The sequence below is a fragment of the Panthera leo genome, chromosome C1 (genome assembly GCF_018350215.1).
Source record: "Panthera leo isolate Ple1 chromosome C1, P.leo_Ple1_pat1.1, whole genome shotgun sequence".
NCBI classification, from domain to species: Eukaryota; Metazoa; Chordata; class Mammalia; order Carnivora; family Felidae; genus Panthera; species Panthera leo.
The window spans coordinates 98,381,012-98,398,223 of NC_056686.1; the positions used below are offsets into that span (position 1 = coordinate 98,381,012).

At 44.6% G+C, this 17,212-nt stretch overlaps 1 protein-coding gene across 1 annotated transcript in view; it reads right to left on the minus strand.

The window, feature by feature from the left end:
• CASQ2 (calsequestrin 2) overlaps window positions 1-17,212 on the minus strand; it is a 63,545-nt gene that overhangs the window by 15,767 nt on the left and 30,566 nt on the right. Inside the window, exons 5-8 of the mRNA XM_042953562.1 lie at window positions 14,730-14,803; window positions 8,912-9,042; window positions 7,425-7,470; window positions 4-58 (exon numbers count right to left, since the gene is read on the minus strand). Coding sequence (XP_042809496.1) covers window positions 4-58; window positions 7,425-7,470; window positions 8,912-9,042; window positions 14,730-14,803 — 306 coding nt within the window. The remainder of the gene's footprint in view (window positions 1-3; window positions 59-7,424; window positions 7,471-8,911; window positions 9,043-14,729; window positions 14,804-17,212) is intronic.

Here is a 17,212-nt window from a genome sequence, read left to right on the forward strand (position 1 = left end):
TACCTGGGTCACTCCTCTCTGCAAAGGCCACAATGTGGATCCCATTCAAATCATCTTCCTGGAGGAGAAAAGAATCAAAGGTTACGCTCCCAGGGGGAGAGATACTAAGGAACAAGTCAGAGACAGACAGGGAGGCTGGAACGGAAATGGGCAGCAGGAAGGTGGCGGAGGGGCAGTGGACACGGGGGCCAGGGGAACAGAGGGGCGCACAGTAAGGAAGGAAATATTGACGAGCAACTGGGAGGAACACATGCTGTTTGATAAATGGGTTTGCGAGACAGGAAAACACCACTACACACATCAGCACTGACAGGGCCTCACTCCCATGGGCTGCTGGGTCCAGGAGAGCTGCAGTAAAAGGCACAAGGAGGAAAAACATGAGTCTGGCCCTTCAGGCACTCTGAGGGCAGCAAGCACTCTGCACCTAGCTCAGTAAACGCCGTTGTCAGCCTGTGTTTCGAGAATTCACCGCCAGAACCAGCGATTAGGGGAACTTCTGAATGCTGCTGATGGACCCTGCAACTGGCCGCAAACTGACAGCAGACAGGACTCTGAGGCAAATTAGGATGTGGGTCTGTTCTGTTCACACAAGAATCATATACAAGCGTAGGGCTTCTCCGCTAACACACCTCCTGTTGAAGAACCTTTGTAGTCAGTAAGGGGCACCTTGCTAACGTTGACTTTCCAGGTTTCCTTCCTTGGGGTCCTTTCTGCTTGAGTCCCAAAGCTTGCCGAAGCAGTAAAGGCCTGTAACGGATTTCTATGAGTGTGGGGGGCTGTGGGAAGAGTGGATGTGGGAGCTAGAGAAAGGTGAGGGTGTGACACTGACAAGTGGGTGTGGCTGTGGAGACCTGGGGCCAGGCCAAGAATCGAGCAGTTATTTCACATCTGTGGGCAAGTGGCACTCCATGTTTCTACATCCTGGACAGAAAGGACCATACATACACCTGTGTCTCCTTCGCATCAACCCATCCCATCCCATCCATAGCAGGAGCTTTGGAGGACCCTCTGTGATGAGAACCGTGATTCCCCAAAAAACACGGAGAGGAAGATGTATAAGAAGGAGGCACCGGGGACAAATCTGAGTGAATACTAATGAAAGGGAGTCACTGGGCACCCTGGCTGTCACACTAGAATCATCCTATAGAAAAAATTCCAGGCATCTCAACCCTCCCATGATCCTCTGTTTTCATTTCAATTGATTTTAATGCCGGTGCAATCCTATCTAAATGCTAATTTTTTTCCCTTTGAGTTTGGAATGGACAAAACCTCCAAAAATTCTAAGAGAGATTAAATGGAAAATATTATTGTTAAAAACAAGAGAGTGGGCCTGGGCTTGGCCAGATGCCCTGGGGAATTGAATTGTACGGATATATACGTGTGTGCGCGCGTCTGTGTGCAAGTTTATTACACAAATCCGACAGCAACCAGAAGGGGAGTCTGAGGTTTGACTGTTTTACATTTGCTATTATCGCCAAAGAGAATATCCTGATCAGTTCTCATTAGGCGGTCCTGTGTCTCTTGTCTCCTGCCATCAGCTGGAAGTGAGCAGTATTAACTCTGTGGAGCAGGCTTCATTTCTGTGTGTGCTTCTGGAATGCATTTGGAAATTGGTTTTGGAATTAAGAATCTATATTTGTTTCCTAAGAGTCTGCTCATAATATGCCTGTCACTCCCCAGGCCTAAGACGGTGCCTGGATGGTGGACTGATGGGGCTCAAAGATTCAGCACACAGCCCTGTGCTTAACACTTGCAAAGAAGCGGGTGCATGCCGGGTGCCAGATATTTTCAGTAATAAACTCACAGAGCGAGAATCCACGGGCAAGCCTAGAAATCAGGGTTGCTCAGTGAGAACCCAACATGGATGAGTGAGGAAGGACCAAGATGGCCACCCACACGACTGAGACCACCCAGGGGCTTTCTCTGAACCCCACAGCCTTCGCTCCAGATCACCCATTTGGTCTTTGGATCATATTGCCTTGGAAACTATCTTTTTAATAGCACCAATATTCCCTTCTCAACCAGATGGCAAGCTCTCGCAGGGAAGGGATTATGCCTTGAAATAACAATGGTTAAAACGGCCACAATAGTATCTGCCACTTGCCATTTTTTGTATCAGTACTTTGTAAGTACATTATTTCGAAATCTCAAATGAAAGTCTTATTCCTGTTTAGTGCTTAAAGAATTGAAGTGACTTACCTAAAGCCACAGAACTAGCATGGACATGGCTGGGATTCCAGTCAGTTCTGTGTGGCCCCACATGCTTGTACTTTCTCACTGAAAGAGGTCCAGAATAAGCCACTGTGGCATAAAAATTACTTTGAGCCGAAGGCATATGAATTCCTGAAATCCTTTACCTACCTAAAAACAGAGCCGCCCAAAAGAATTCAATTGTCATCAACCCGCTCCCCGAAAGTAGCTCTAATTTCTCAGATAGATAATATCACAAAACTATCAAATCTCCCATCTATTCCCCAAGGGCCCATTTCTCTTTCCAAAAAAGTCATTTGTTTTTCCATAAGTTCTCTTTTACCTCAACCTTCTAACAGGTCACCTATTCTCCCAGAACTGCCCCCTGCCTCTTCCATTTCCAATTAAGATGCTAAGCCCCTTCTTGAGTCACATTTCCTTGTAAACTTCCATGCATAAATCGGTCATTAAATCTGTTTTTTGCTCATGCTAATCTGTATTTTGTCAGTTTAATTTGCAGGCCTTCAATGCTGAACATAAGAGGGTAGAGGAAAGTCTTCTTCCTTGACATCACCTAAAGCAGTAGAATGGGTTCCATGAATCTATTGTCCCCTGCAGGGTGTGTAGGTGTTTCAAACTCAGATTAGTGACTCTTAAGTTAAAGGAGGCTGATAAGGGGCCTTTATGTAAAGTGACTGAGCCCCAGAACTCCAAAGAACTGGAGATCTAGAATTACTTTGGTGAATACTTTACTCTGAATTCTCTTTCACTTTGTATGTCCATCTGTCATAGCATCAACACGCTGGACTGGTTTATACATTTTGAGACTGTTTCATTTGCTCAACCTTGAACTCCTAAGGACATGACAGCAATGTTCATTTTTATAACCCCTGTGCTTAGCACAATGTAATAGGTTCTTATTAATGCCCATTGACTTAAAAAAAAAAAAAAAAGAATATGGTGATCAGAATCTTAAACACTTGTTGAAAAATCTACAAAATATTAGATTCCAAGAAGAAACTATTACCCACCAACCAGATAAATTAATTACCACTGTTCCTGTTTTGCTCTGTTTCCTTCCAGGTTCTGTTGAAGGTTTGTTACTCTTGTTGAGTGGAGAGATGCAAAGGAAAAAACATGCACTTAAAGCTGAAGACTCCCTGGTGCAATGGGATGCTCTAGGGGCTTATCTGGAAGTTTCTGCCCCACCCCCACCCCTTTTAGAAGTACTACTTTGTTACTGCCACAGACAGAGGATTATTTTCTAAGGAACTATTGACTCCCATCCCTGTGGGCTTTTTCCCGGGACTCTGACCGCTTGCCAGCATGGCGAGCTGGTTGGAAGATAAAGTGTCAAAGAGGAAGGACACGTCAGCACTCAGTCTGGACCACCTTGCCCCACCTTGATATTCTTTAAATATTCTAAATAAACAAATAGCTATTCGATTTATACACAGCAAGTATTGCTGGCCACCAATTTCTTTAGTAATATTCAATTCTGTGTTTTTTATGGCTTGCTGCTTTAAAAACCCGCACAGCTGGGGAAAGAGAAAAGCCGCTAGTTGCTCTAGCTTGACTTAGTTTTTCTATCTTATTTAAATATTTTGCAATGTCTAGGGAAGTGGGTGGTGAAGTTAAAGACTTCCAAGTTCATTAACTGGTCACTTTCTCCAGGATCTGTAGTTTCATTTGCTGCAGCCAAGTGGCCCATGGAGGTGCTGTTCTTTGGAGCAGAGCTCTTCTAGGTGGGCAAAGGTGGACGGGGAAGGTGCATGGAGGGTGGCTCCCCAGAAATCCCTCTGACTTCTCCTTTTTAAGGATGGAAAGATGATGCTGGAAGGGTCTGTCCTGGCTTCCCGCCCTAGATGGAGACTTGGGGCTCGTTAGGTCTGGTTATGGCCTCTGGGGAAGTCATGTGGGTTTTCCATGATGGGGTGTAGGAAAGAAGTAAGCCAGTCTAGCTGCCCTTTCCTCTAGCAGGTTTAATACACAGCCCTTTCCTGATTAGAAAATAACTGAATATATAATAATGTAGAAAATACCAGCCGTCATTTTTATATCATAGCAAAAGGCTGTAACGTACCTTTTTCCTTAAGTGAAAAGGAAGCAGAGAATGACTTCCAGTGAAGCCAGACAGTGGAAGGGTCTTTCTGAACATCTGCTTCTGACATAATGAGAAGGAGCATTTGTACTGGGCGGTTTGGGGTGGCAGGGTGTTTGTGGTCGGGGGAGGGGCAGGACACAGGCTCTTGTGCCATAGCACGTGGTGTCTTGGGTGTGATATGCTGTGTCAGTGAGAAAAGGCTTGAAGGCAGGGCATCTCTTAGGGATGAAGAAAATAAAAAGAACTAAGAATAAAGGCCATAGCACAATAGAACAGTGAGAATCACTCTCAATTTAAAATGGTACTTTGTGGGGGCCCCTGGGCGGCTCAGTGGGTTAAGCATCCAGGTTCGGCTCAGGTCATGATCTTATGGGTGTGAGTTTGAGCCCCGTGTCAGGCTCTGTGCTGACAGCCTGGAGCGTGAAGCCTGCTTCAGATTCTGTATCTCCCTCTCTCTCTGCCCCTCCCCTGCTCACGCTCTGTCTCTCTCTCAAAAATAAATAAACACTTCAAAAAAAATCGTAATTAAAAAATAAAATGAATAAAATAAAATGGTACTTTGTGGGGTGCCTGGGTGGCTCAGTTGGTTGAGCATCCGACTCTTGATTTCAACTCAGGTCATGATCCCAGTGTCATGAGATCAAGCCCCGAGCTGGGGTCTGTGCTGAGCATGGAGCTGCTTAAGATTTTCTCTCTCTCCCTCTGCCCCTCCCCTGCTCATGTGCACTCTCTTGCTTTTTCTCAAAGATAAGATGAGATGAGATGAGATGAGGTGAGATGAGATGAGATGAGATGAGATGAGATGAGATGAGATAAATAATAAAATGAAATAAAATAAAATAAAATAAAATAATAAAATAAAACAAAATAAAATAAAATATAAAATGGTACTTTGTGTCATGAAAGATAAACATCAAGAGCCTATTTGGGATTAAAGACAACTTAGAGAAACATAACAACAAAGTATGAATGTGAGATCCAAGATCAGATCCTGGGCCAGGAAAAAAAAAAAAAAAAAAAAAAAAATATATATATATATATATATATATATATATATATATATATATATATTGTGCTATACAGGGCACTAGTGAGACACTGGTCAATTTGAATAAGGTCCATAGATGAAATAGAATTTTACTAATTTCCTGATTTTGGTAAGTATATTGTGGTTATGAGAGAAATTCGTTGTTTTTAGAAAACGTCTGAAGTATTTAGAGGTAAGGGGAGTTGTATCTGCTACTTACTCTCAAATAACTCAGCGGGAAAAAAGTCTATATCTGTATCTGTCCAGAAGTGTGTGATAAAGCAAAGGAGATAAAATGCTAACATTTGGGGAATCTGGTAAACAGATCATGGAATTCTTTACATTATTTTTTGTAAGTCTGAAATTATTTTAAGTAAAAGGTAAAAATGTTTTTAAAGGAATATTATTTTTAAAGCACTGTTATACACTTTTGTTATTTTTAAGTCTTGTCACAAGACCTCCTAAAGGTTACATTTTTGAGGGGCGCCTGCGTGGGCTCAGTCGGTTAAGCGTGTGACTTCAGCTCAGGTCACGATCTCACGGTCCTCCCATGGGTTCGAGCCCCGCATCGGGCTCTGTGCTGACAGCTCAGAGCCTGGAGCCTGTTTTGGATTCTGTGTCTCCCTCTTTTCCTCTGCCCCTCCCCTGCTCATGCTCTGTCTCTCTCTCAAAAATAAATAAACATTAAAAAAAATTTTTAAGGTTAAATTTTTGAAAGGTTTAAATGTTAGGAAAATACGTTGCCAAAGCACTGGGTTGTTCTTAAACAGGCTGCTCCTCCAGACGGGACTATTTGCTCTTCTGTGTCCCATGAAATGTTTGCTCTGCCCTCAGATGTACAAATAAGTTACCAGGCAGTAAAACACAAAGTGTTAAGTTACTCCATGGTTCTGTTCATCTGTCACTTTGGGCTCTGAATTAAAGAATAAATAAATAAATAAGTGCCTCCATATTAATTCCTTTCTCCTCCCCCAACAGCCCCTGACAAAATGGTGCCTTATGGGGACATGGCTTCCTCTAGGGGACTCTACTAAAGAGAACATGAGATTTGGCTCCAAATGATCTAAACTGAAGTCCCAAGATCTAATGCTTATTAGTTTTGTATCCTTGAGTAGTTAACTTAATCCACATGACCACCAGTTGCCCCATGTAAAATGACGTTAAATATGACCTGTTCTACATTACTCTTTGGAACTGTTGAAACATCCAGCTTAAGAGGATACATGCTTTTAAGAGACTGTTAAAAACTGAGAACAAACTGAGGGTTGATGGGGGGTGGGAGGGAGGGGCAGGTGGGTGATGGGTATTGAGGAGGGCACCTTTTGGGATGAGCACTGGGTGTTGTATGGAAACCAATTTGACAATAAACTTCATATATTGGAAAAAAAAAAAAAAGAGGATACATGCTTTGAAAAATGCTCCACAGACTTTGGTTGTTATCGTTTAGGGAATTTTGTGTAAAGCTGAGGTAGGAGGGGAGGTGCACCTCCATGGCCATCTTTCAATATATATCTTTTTGACCCACCTGACACATCATCTATGACACAGACCCAGGGAATAATCTGACTTAGCACTTTCCAGCACCTTGAGTTGACATTTATGAAAAGGGCTACCGTTGACTGGCCAAACACCTACCATGCTCTGGGTTCTTCGCACTGCTCGTCCCTAACAAAAAGCCCTGATTTGAGAAGCAGAAACTAACTAAAGCTCAGAAGGATAACATAACTTGATGCAGGATGCAGACCTACCAGGTAGCAGATTCTGGATTTGAACCCGCATCTCTATGACCCCCACAGCCTGAGCTCCTTCCATTATATTACCCTGGGTCTCTGGTTGCCAGTCAACAGAAGCCAGTAGTCACTGTGGGAAACCAACTCAGAGATGGAGTAATCTTACCTAGTGGGTGGTACCAAAGACTCTTCAACTGGGTCCATGGAGAACTGGGCTTTAATTTAACTTAATTTAAATGTTGTCCACGTTTCAAATACTCCACCCTCCAGACATCCATTCCAGCACAATAAAACTTGGTTTAAGTTTGGGGACTCCCCTCTTGGGGAATATACTCGTGTCTAAAAAGGCAGAAAGGGTTTGCCACTTTCTTACCCATGTTTCAAACATATCTTCTGGGCGCAGGCGACGTAAGGTGGGTCTGAAAAAAACAAAGGTGAGCTTCTTTGAGGAGGGATTTCCAAGGCAGACACTGCAGCCTCAGCCCAGCGAAATGTACAATGAGATGCTGGTTCATCTGCGAGGGCATGAAGGGGGTGAAGAGCTCTAGAAATCTCCCCTAAGGAGACAGAGCTGTTCTACCCTGCTTGGTCACACACAGAGCTGAGCCTGAAGCTCCCAGCCTTTTCACAGACCCATGTGATCCAAGGATTACAAACAGTGGGTCAGAGGGCTCAGGCTGGGCTCATTCCCTGGGCAAGAAGCCATTTCCTTCCCCATTGACAGGGGACACTCCTGAGAACCCAGAACAGGCCCAGAATGAGGACACCTGGGAGAGAAAACAAAAGTCTTGGTTTTTCCAGCCCAGAACTGCATTGTCTTGTCATTGGGTCATCACCCAAAAGCTCTTTAGGGATGTGTAGGAAGAACAGGCAAAACTCTATTTTGCTCATGGTTTTATGTCTTTCTGAATGTTGGCAAATAGTGCTGGACACGTTGATATTTGCTCCTCCAAATGCCACCTCCCTGTGGGGACCAGGACGACCAGGTGATGCAATCATAATGCTCCAGGTTCAATGAACAACGTGGGCACGTGTTGGAGAAGGTGGGTGGTGAGGCAGTGAACCCACCACCATGTTCCATGTTTCAATATTGTCCCTCCCTCAAGAGCAGGGTCAACAAACTAGAGCTGGCGGGCAAATCCAGCCAGTGCCTCCTGTATTTGTAAATAAGCTTTTATTGGGAAACAGCCACACCCATTCGTTTACATGCTGTCTACAGCTGCTTTCACACTACAACAGTAGAGCTGAGTATTACAACAGAAACCATCTGGCCCGCGGAGCCTGAAATATTTATTCTCTGGCCCTTTATGGGAAAAGTTGGCCGATCTGTGCTACAGCGACTCTAAGTCGTATCAAAAATTCCTCTCCCAGAAGTTCTGTGTATAAATGTTCAGCCATGGCTAAGCTACTTAACTACTCGTAGCCCAATTCCTTGATCTGTAAAATTGGGATAATACTAATTACTCCATAATGTTGAATGTTAGATAAATAGTTTCCATAAGCACTTAGCATGGTATTTGGTATTTGGCTGTCACTAAATCTCTTCTGTTATTATTGTGGAATTTGACTTGTATCTTACTATAACTTAGGGGGGATTTGCTGATTGTGGGGAGGTGGTCTAACCCCATTTGCAGGTGTAGACCCATATTTAGAAAAGGTAGCAACATCCCTGCCCAACTGATCAGTGACCAACAAAGCCATACTACTGACGTCAGTTCTACTGGGGCAGTAACTCCAGGTTGTTGTTCTCGGGAGGCCCACAATGTTAGGACCAAGAGGTTCTTCTCCCTTCCCCAGACCCTAGACCACGACCACCACCACCACCACCACCCCGTATCCCCTGCATGCCATCTGGGGCACCTTTGGTGCTCCTTGACAAACTCCACGAGCTCCTCTTCTGTGTAAGGTTTGTCAGGTATGGCAATGGGCTCTTCCATAAATGGCTCGTAGAAGTCAACCTCATTCATCTTCAAGGATAATTTCTTTGCAACCTGTAACATTCAGAAATCCGACAATAGTTTCCTTAAATGCCAGTTTAGAGTGGCAGTGGGTTGCCCATCTGTAAGGAGTGCGTGAGTTTTCTGGCAAAGACATGACAGTGTTCTTTACGGTTTTAACTTAAATGTTGAAGTAGTAGAGGGGCGCCTAGGTGGCTCAGTCGGTTAAGCGTCCGACTTCAGCTCAGGTCATGATCTTGCAGTCCGTGAATTCGAGCCCCGGGTCAGGCTCTGTGCTGACCGCTCAGAGCCTGGAGCCTGCTTCGGATTCTGTGTCTCCCTCTCTCTCTGTCCCTCCCCCACTCATGCTCTGTCTCTATCAAAAAATGAATAAATGTTAAAAAAATTTTTTTAAATGTTGAAATGGTAGAAACTCATCGCCGATGCTTAGCTCAACTGACTCAAGAAGGACCGATAGGAAGGAAAAAACCTATCTGGCAGATGAGGTCCAGGCAGGAGCAGGGAGCAGTGGGAATAAAAAGTGTGAAGTCTAATTGCACAATCGTCATCACGCCACTGTATTTGCCAGGGCTGGGGGAAGAAGCAAATGTCAACAGAGCAAGCTCAGTGTTCTGGGATGCATGGATTTAACTGAACCAATTTTGATAGCACAGGCAATTGATGGAAACCATTTAGAGCATACAAGTACTCAGAATCAGAGGTCAACCCATTAATCCGTCCTCAATCAGCCCCTACCCCCTCCTTTTGATTTAGGCTGAAAGCACTGGCCCTAGGGTTCTCTCTCAGTGCAGGGCTTGTCCTACGGGTTCTCAGGCTCTGGGAACTGCCTGCTTTGTTGCCAGCCAGAGGGTGACCAGCCATCCTGGTTGGTCCAGAGTGGAGGGCTTTCCCAGACTTTAGACTCTTAGTGCTAACACTGGGCTAGTACCCGGCAAGCCAGGGTGAACTGCTCACCCTCTACCAAATAACAAGCTCGGGGAGCCAGCCTGTAGCCCGGGAGACATCGGTGCTCTTGATTAAAGTGGCCACACGGTCTGCTCTCAGGGCAGAATGGTTGCTGTGTTCGCCTGCAGAGCTGCTGAGCTCAAATCTCTTTTTGTGAAATGATTTGAGAGGCCTGGAATGTGCAACGCTTTGTAGAAAATCAAATGCCATTCTTTTCTAGTTCAGAGCTGTGGTCCAAGAAAGCACAGGGATGAACAGTGGTTCCCTTGAAACGAAAGAGGAATTGCCTAAGAGCTGACGCCCTGTGGTGGTAACCGATGGTACAGAGGCCCCGGGCAGCCGTGACTAATTGGGGAGGGGGAGGAACTGGGTATTACATAAGCTGTTATACAAGGAGGGCCATTCTGAGCCAACACTGGTGTCCCTATGGCTTTTGTCATCAATTGCTATTAATTCCAGGTCACTATATTCCAAAAGACATTTCTTAGGAACTACAGTCAGTCAAAAGAGATTTATGGTCATGTTGATTTTGAGGGACAGGGAAGTGTGGCGTTTTTTCTTACTGATCCCCCCCTCTTGTACGGGGCCGGGGGTGGTGTGGATGATGGGGTGGGGAGTGTAGGAGGGAACCAGCAACCACACAACCAGTGTCTGGGTTTTCAAACTGTTGTTTACAAAGCTGGGCCCGTCAGAGAATGGGCTTAAAATGACACTGGATTCTGGGTTTCTGACTTCACTTACTACATATGTTAGGAACCAGGGAACTGTGCTTATAGAAAGTGGGAATTGACAGGACGCGGGAAAACAGTAATAGTAGCAAGCACAAGGGGTGCTCACTGTGTGCAAGGTGCTTTCTGTTGAGTCCTTTATGAATCCTCACTTGGATTGCTGAGGTGAGAACCATCATTATACTTATTTTACAGATAATGAGCCAGAGGCACAATCTGTGTATGCAATTTGTCAAGATCACATATGTGGAGGGGGATAGAGCCTGAATTTAAATCCAGGCAGTGTGTGTGTGTGTGTGCGCGTGTGTGTGTCCGGTCCGTGAGCGCCAGTGTCTGGCTTTGCGATGTTAAGATCATGAACGTACAGTTGGATTGTGATGTTCTTAGGTTTCAGTCCTGGGAAACCTGAACAAAATTTTCCAGATAGTCACCATGTCCCCGCCACCACCACCACAGAGTGCCCCGCTCTGTATCCCTGAGAAGCCCTTTCTTCCACTCTTGCAGTGGTATCTTGGATAGTAAGCCTGCCATCCTTAGCTCTTAGATTCTCTTGCTCCATTTGCTCCAGAGATGTTGTGGCTTGGTTTGGGATCAGGATGCGTAGATCAATCAGTACCGGTCCCAAACCTGTGGGCCAGGTAAAACTCCCCAGGGAGCTCTCCGAAAACACACATTCCTGGGCCTGGGCACAACCATAAAAAAACACCAACTTCTAGATGTAGGGCTCAGGAACCCATGATTTTAAAAGCGCCTTGGGGGATACCAATATGGACAGCGGTTGGAAACTACTAACTCCCAAATCTACATCAGCGGCCCTGACATCTCAGTGTCTTTATGGATCTCTTACTCATATATTTAATATCACATATTTATTGGTTTGTTTATTTACTTTCTGTCTTCCCAGCTTCACCTCACCTCCTCCCCTGCCACATTAACTCTAAATTCTACAGGGACAGGAATCTGTTTTGCTCGATGTTGTGTTCCTGGCATCTAGAAGAGCTTCTGGCACATAAAAGGCACTCAATAAATATTCTCCGAATGAGAAAATGAATAAATAAATGAAAGCCATCTCTAGTTATACGTCTTCCCTGCTTGCAGAAAGAGAACTCATCAACCCCATCCTTATGTTGCTCAGTAGATTCTTCTTCCTAGATTCCCTAATGTTTTCGGTAGCTTCAAAGTCTTTGCTGTCTCGAAACAGAGACTTGCAATCTTATTTTTGAGTCTTCTCTTGGCTTTCTCTCCCTCACCTCAATAGTGGCCAAGTCCTCTTGTCATCTCGACCTCTGCCAGTTGGCTTTTTCGTCTTTGAGACTATATGAGTGCCTCCTTGCCCCTGGACTCTCCTGACTTCACACCTCTACAAAGCACCTCTGCTCTAGTGTGTCCCTCTGGGCTGCCATGCTGTCTCAACAAAAGGTTCTTCCAGCTCCCTCTTCTTCACTGGCGCCCCCTGCTGGACACCATTGAGGCAGCTGCTGGGAGCAGCCAAGCCTTCTGGACTTCACCATCTTCTTCTTGTCTTGGGCTCTGTCTCCCAATTGATGGGTGCAATTTTCAAGCCCCAAGTGACACTGAGTCCTCTAAGTGTGACTGCTTTTCTGTGTCCCATGTAGAGGAAGACAGGGTGTCTTTCTCTTTTTAAATGTTATAAAATCCAACAAGGCTATGTGAACGGGGACACTTATGACTCAGTGTCTTACAGAGTTTTGAGTGAAGAGGTTTCTGAGTTTTTAATTATAGCCTGACCTCACCTTCTTCATGGGCCACAGACACGAAGCCATATGGTTAGGCTGGGAGGCACGTCTGAAAACAAACACTACCCTGAACACAGTGTTGGGCCACCCTTCTCAGAACTGAGGCTTTGTTGCTTGGCCAAGCCCGTCTGCCTGGTTCTGTTCCCTCAGATGATTTCTTACACAGGAGCCACGTCAGTCACTGCTGGCCTATCATAAATGAACATCAATGATGTATTCAGTTTAGGCTTCCCTGTACGTCCCCTTCTCTCTAAAATTATCTTCCAACCTCCATTTTCCTGGGCTTAGATGGCTGCCTTTTATGCTCAGCAGGACTAACATTTGCTGAATGTTTACCATGTGCCAGACGCCAGCGAAGTGCTTCACGTGTATTGTTTCTTTCTCTGATGTACAGTAAGTAGTATATGGCATTGACTTTGAAGTCAGGCTGAGCTGAGGTTATATCAGGCTTGACTACTTACTCACTATGTGACCATGAGCAAATCACTTAATCTCTCGGTGCCTTGGTTTCATTCTGTGTTGACTGAGAATACTAATCCTCCTTTATAGGAACGTTGAGATAATCGAAAACAGCTATGTAAAGCTCTCAGTACAAAGCCTGGCATGTAAAAAGTACTTAATAAACGATAGTTACTCTTCTTCTTGGCATTCTTGCCCAAGATCTCTTTGGACTCTAATCCAACCAGTTACGGTACATTTTCTTCAAGTTTAGGTTACAAGACTCAGATTATAGACTCTCTTCTGGATCCTTTTTAATCCAGAATTTTTATCCATAGAGGTGGTTCAATACACACATATACAAAGATTGAATACGATCTATTTTTGTCATACTCCTTCCCTGCTTCAGCACCTACAGGCTTCCTTACAGGCTTCCTCTTGTTCTTCACAGAATACTTGAACTTCTCATAGTATAAAGGTCCATCAGAACCCCTTCCCCCACTACCTTATTCCTCAGTAGGCCACTCTCTGCCTAACTTTTACTTGAATGTGATCAGGATTTAGTCTGTCCTAGATTTATTTGTTCTAGTAAATATGGTGATTTAGGGTTTTTAGTTGGTGTGTGTGTGTGTGTGTGTGTGAGAGAGAGAGAGAGAGAGAGAGAGAGAGAGATTGAGAGAGACAGAGAATCATATATGTGGAGGTGTGGATGTGAGTGTGAATGTGTGTATTGAGTATAGCTAGGTAAGTGTGGTGTGGATTTGAGTGTAAGTGTGTGTGAGGAGGTATGTGTTATATTTGTGTGTTGTGTGAGCGTGTGTGTTGTATGTGTCTTGTGTGTTGTGTGCTTATGTGTGTGGTGTTATGTATGTGTGTTGGGTTTGTTGTATGTGTTATATGTGTGGTGGGTGTTTTATATGTGTGTTATGTATGAGTTTTTGTGTTATGTGTGTCTGCTATGTGAGTGTGGGTGTGTGGGCATGCACTCTGAATCTCAAGGGCAGGTACAGGGTATTCTGCTTAAGTGTGTGGTACCAACGAAAGGGCAGGGGTTTGGGGCATAGGCGGGGATCGCAGCACTACCATTAATTCACTGGAGACCTTGGTTATTACTGAATCTTTCTAATTCTGTTTTGTCATCTGGGACGTGGGACTTCTTACCTTTCAAAGTTGTTGAAATGATTAGAGATCATACAAATGCAATATTGCAAGTTGTACTCAACATATGGAAAGCCCTTGATAAATAGTAGCCATTGGAGTCAGAACTCCAACCACAGTAGACCCCAAATAAACTACCCATTGATTCGAAGTCCCTCACATAGGCCGTTCTTTGGCTGATGAAAGCACTTGCCACATCCAGAAAAGAAATAACTGGATTATAGACAAGTACATCAAGGACTTCTCTTGGAGACGTAGGCAACTTACTGAAGCGCGCGAGGCTCCAAATGACCAGTGGTCCTCCCCATTCCATCCCATCCTAACTCAACAGAGTGGGGAGCATGCAACCCTGGGAAGGGGGAGAATCGCTCTAAAAACAAGGAAGCAGTGACCGGTGTCCTGGCACACTCCGCTGATGCATCTCCCACTCTTAGTGATCCAGGTGGCAAAGAGTGGTCCATCATTTTTCATGGACTGTTTTCAGAAATACTCTTCGATCCTCTGGATTTATCATCTTTGTACCCCTCTCCCATTCAAAAGTGATGTCCTGCCATACATCTAGCACTTCTGGAGAAAGTATTAATGGATGGAGGATGGTTAATGTTTCCAAAAGAAGAAAACAGTACTGTAAAGTTCAAATTTTAATCCTACGTGCCTACAAAAGTATTTAAATCGGGGTTTCACAGGTACTTACCCCTTTGTCGAACGTAGCAAAAAATTTGATGTAAGGTTGGAAGTGTTCAGCTGCCTCTTCAAAAGCCTTGTAATCTAAGAGGGAAAAAGATCAAAGAAAGAGACATTTTCAAGATGCACACTGCAGACATTTCTCTCTTTAAATAATGTCGAGAAAGTGGGGGGCCAATTAATCCTGACTGGATAATTATTCAGAAGATATTATTTAGATAGATAATGATTTAGTACTATTTAAACCCACAATTTCCCCCCAAGGTGTTTGAATTGACTGGTATTCACTTGAGCTAAAGAAGAACCGTTTACCACATTTTTATGTGTTTTTGGGAATTGGTAAATGGGAAGGAGAAAATGGAGGAAACTCAGAGAGGGAGGAAAATAGAATATTAGACTCTAAACCCAAGGGAAAAGTTCTTCCACTCAAACTCACCACTAGTTGTAAGTGTGCCCTCTAGAGAGAGTGCAGCTTACTATAAATGAGTGCTAAGAAGAAAATCCACCTTAGTATGTAAAGCAACCTCAATTAAAGATGACATCATGAAGGTACTTTCAACTTCTTAGCAGGAATACCCCTTTGGGTAAATCCTCATTTTTCTTTCCCTCTCATTAATGTTTTATTTTATTTTTGAGAGAGAAAGAGAGAGAGAGAGAGAGCGCGAACAGGGGAAGGGCAGTGAGAGAGGGAGACACAGAATCCAAAGCAGGCTCCAGGCTCCAAGCTGTCAGCATAGAGCCTGACACGGGGCTCAAACCCACAGACTGTGAGATCATGACCTGAGCCGAAGTCGGACGCTTAACCGACTGAGGCACCCAGGCACCTCTCTTTCCCTCTTTTTAAGGTTTTGTTTTTATTCTGACCCCTTGGGAGGATGATTTAAAATTAATCAAGCCTATGCTTGACTCTGGTCCCAAACGTGAGTCCAAACTGGTCAAGAGAGGCATGAGACACATGAGGATGGCCATACTGTGCCTTACTACATTGGGATAGCTACCTGGCAAATACACTGGTCTTTCAGCCTTAGAGGTGAAGGTGATGGTGATGGTAATGATGGTGGTGGTGGCTCTGCATAATGTCTATAATCCTGAAAAGTGGTCATCCTATGATTCATTCTTAAGATTAGCTTTCTCCCATTTTGTGGAATCCCCTGTCTCTTAATCTTTAGAAGCATAGGTTTTGGCTAGGATTCTAGGAGCATGCAGACTTTTCTAATAGTCAATCAAAAACATTTCAAGAATAATACTGGCTCAGGGAACACCAAGATATAAGACAAAGCCACTGATCTCGAGGGCTCACAACCCAGAGAGGGTATGGATCCTTAGAGAACCACAGTGCAATGTGGTTGCTAGAATAGAGGTAAACACAATAAACACAGATTGGGGGGGGAGTTGAAAAATTTACAAGAATGCCTGTATAGACTGATACACGTTCACACAAACCCACCCCCATAAAAGTAACTGGGTAGCCAGAAAATATATCCTATAGGATATAGGATAGTTGGGGTAGAGAAGGGGGTGGAGGGAAAGAAGACGGGTGGGAGGTATGGAGAATGCATAGAGAGAAGGTGGGAGAGAATGGAAGTGTTTAAGCTATACCGAAGTCATTTATGTGTATCTAAAGCTGCAGTGGGCTCCATCAGAATCCTCCTTCCCTGACCCCCTTGTCCCTGATGAATCTCTCCCTACTTCGTTAACTTCTACCCTGAGGGAAAGAATGGCCTAAACCTGTGTCCAGAGAATTCCCTTCTTCCCCTAGGGAACCAGTCTATATCCCTTTTAAGATGAAGAACGTTAGATAGAGCAAGGCAAGTCCCCAGGGTGGTGCTTCAAACTGTGGCTGAACCTTTAACCTTGCCCAAACAGCAGCTGTCTTGCAGGGAACCTGGTCTAACCGCCTGCTCGGTCTCACCTCATGTGGTCCCAGGTATTTCCTGCCTTCATGTCCTGTTCTGATGCTGACCAGCTCCGTCCTGGCTCCTTCAGTCTGACCCTCCAGTTTCCCCTTCTGGAATAGGCTCCTCAACATTCAGCCTTCAACCTCCAGCTTACTGCAGACTTACCTTAGCATTTCCTCACCTTTCTTCCCATCTCTCAGGGGTTTCTGTTCTGAGTATTGTACCACCCTCCCCCGCCCCCGCAAGCTCCAGATTTCCCCCAGTTTGGAATTCTTAACATCAGCTGAATTCCCCCCAGAGAGTTCCTGTCATGCTCTTTCCACACTAGCATCCATAGCTACAGGTTAAAGCCAGATGTGAACCTTCGTGTCCAACTTCCTTGGTAGATGTAGCCCCCCAGTTCTTCCAGGTCCTTTCTAATTTGGTCCCAAATCACTTAGGACCCTCTTCTCCCAAGACCATTCCAGTCTAACTATGTGTGAAACCCCTCCAATTCTCCATTGTCCCTCCATCGTTCTTGCTCTATAGGATGGCTTGGGATCACTTGTAGAGCCAATGCTCTTGGTGCCATTAAAGTTCCCTGACCAATCACCCT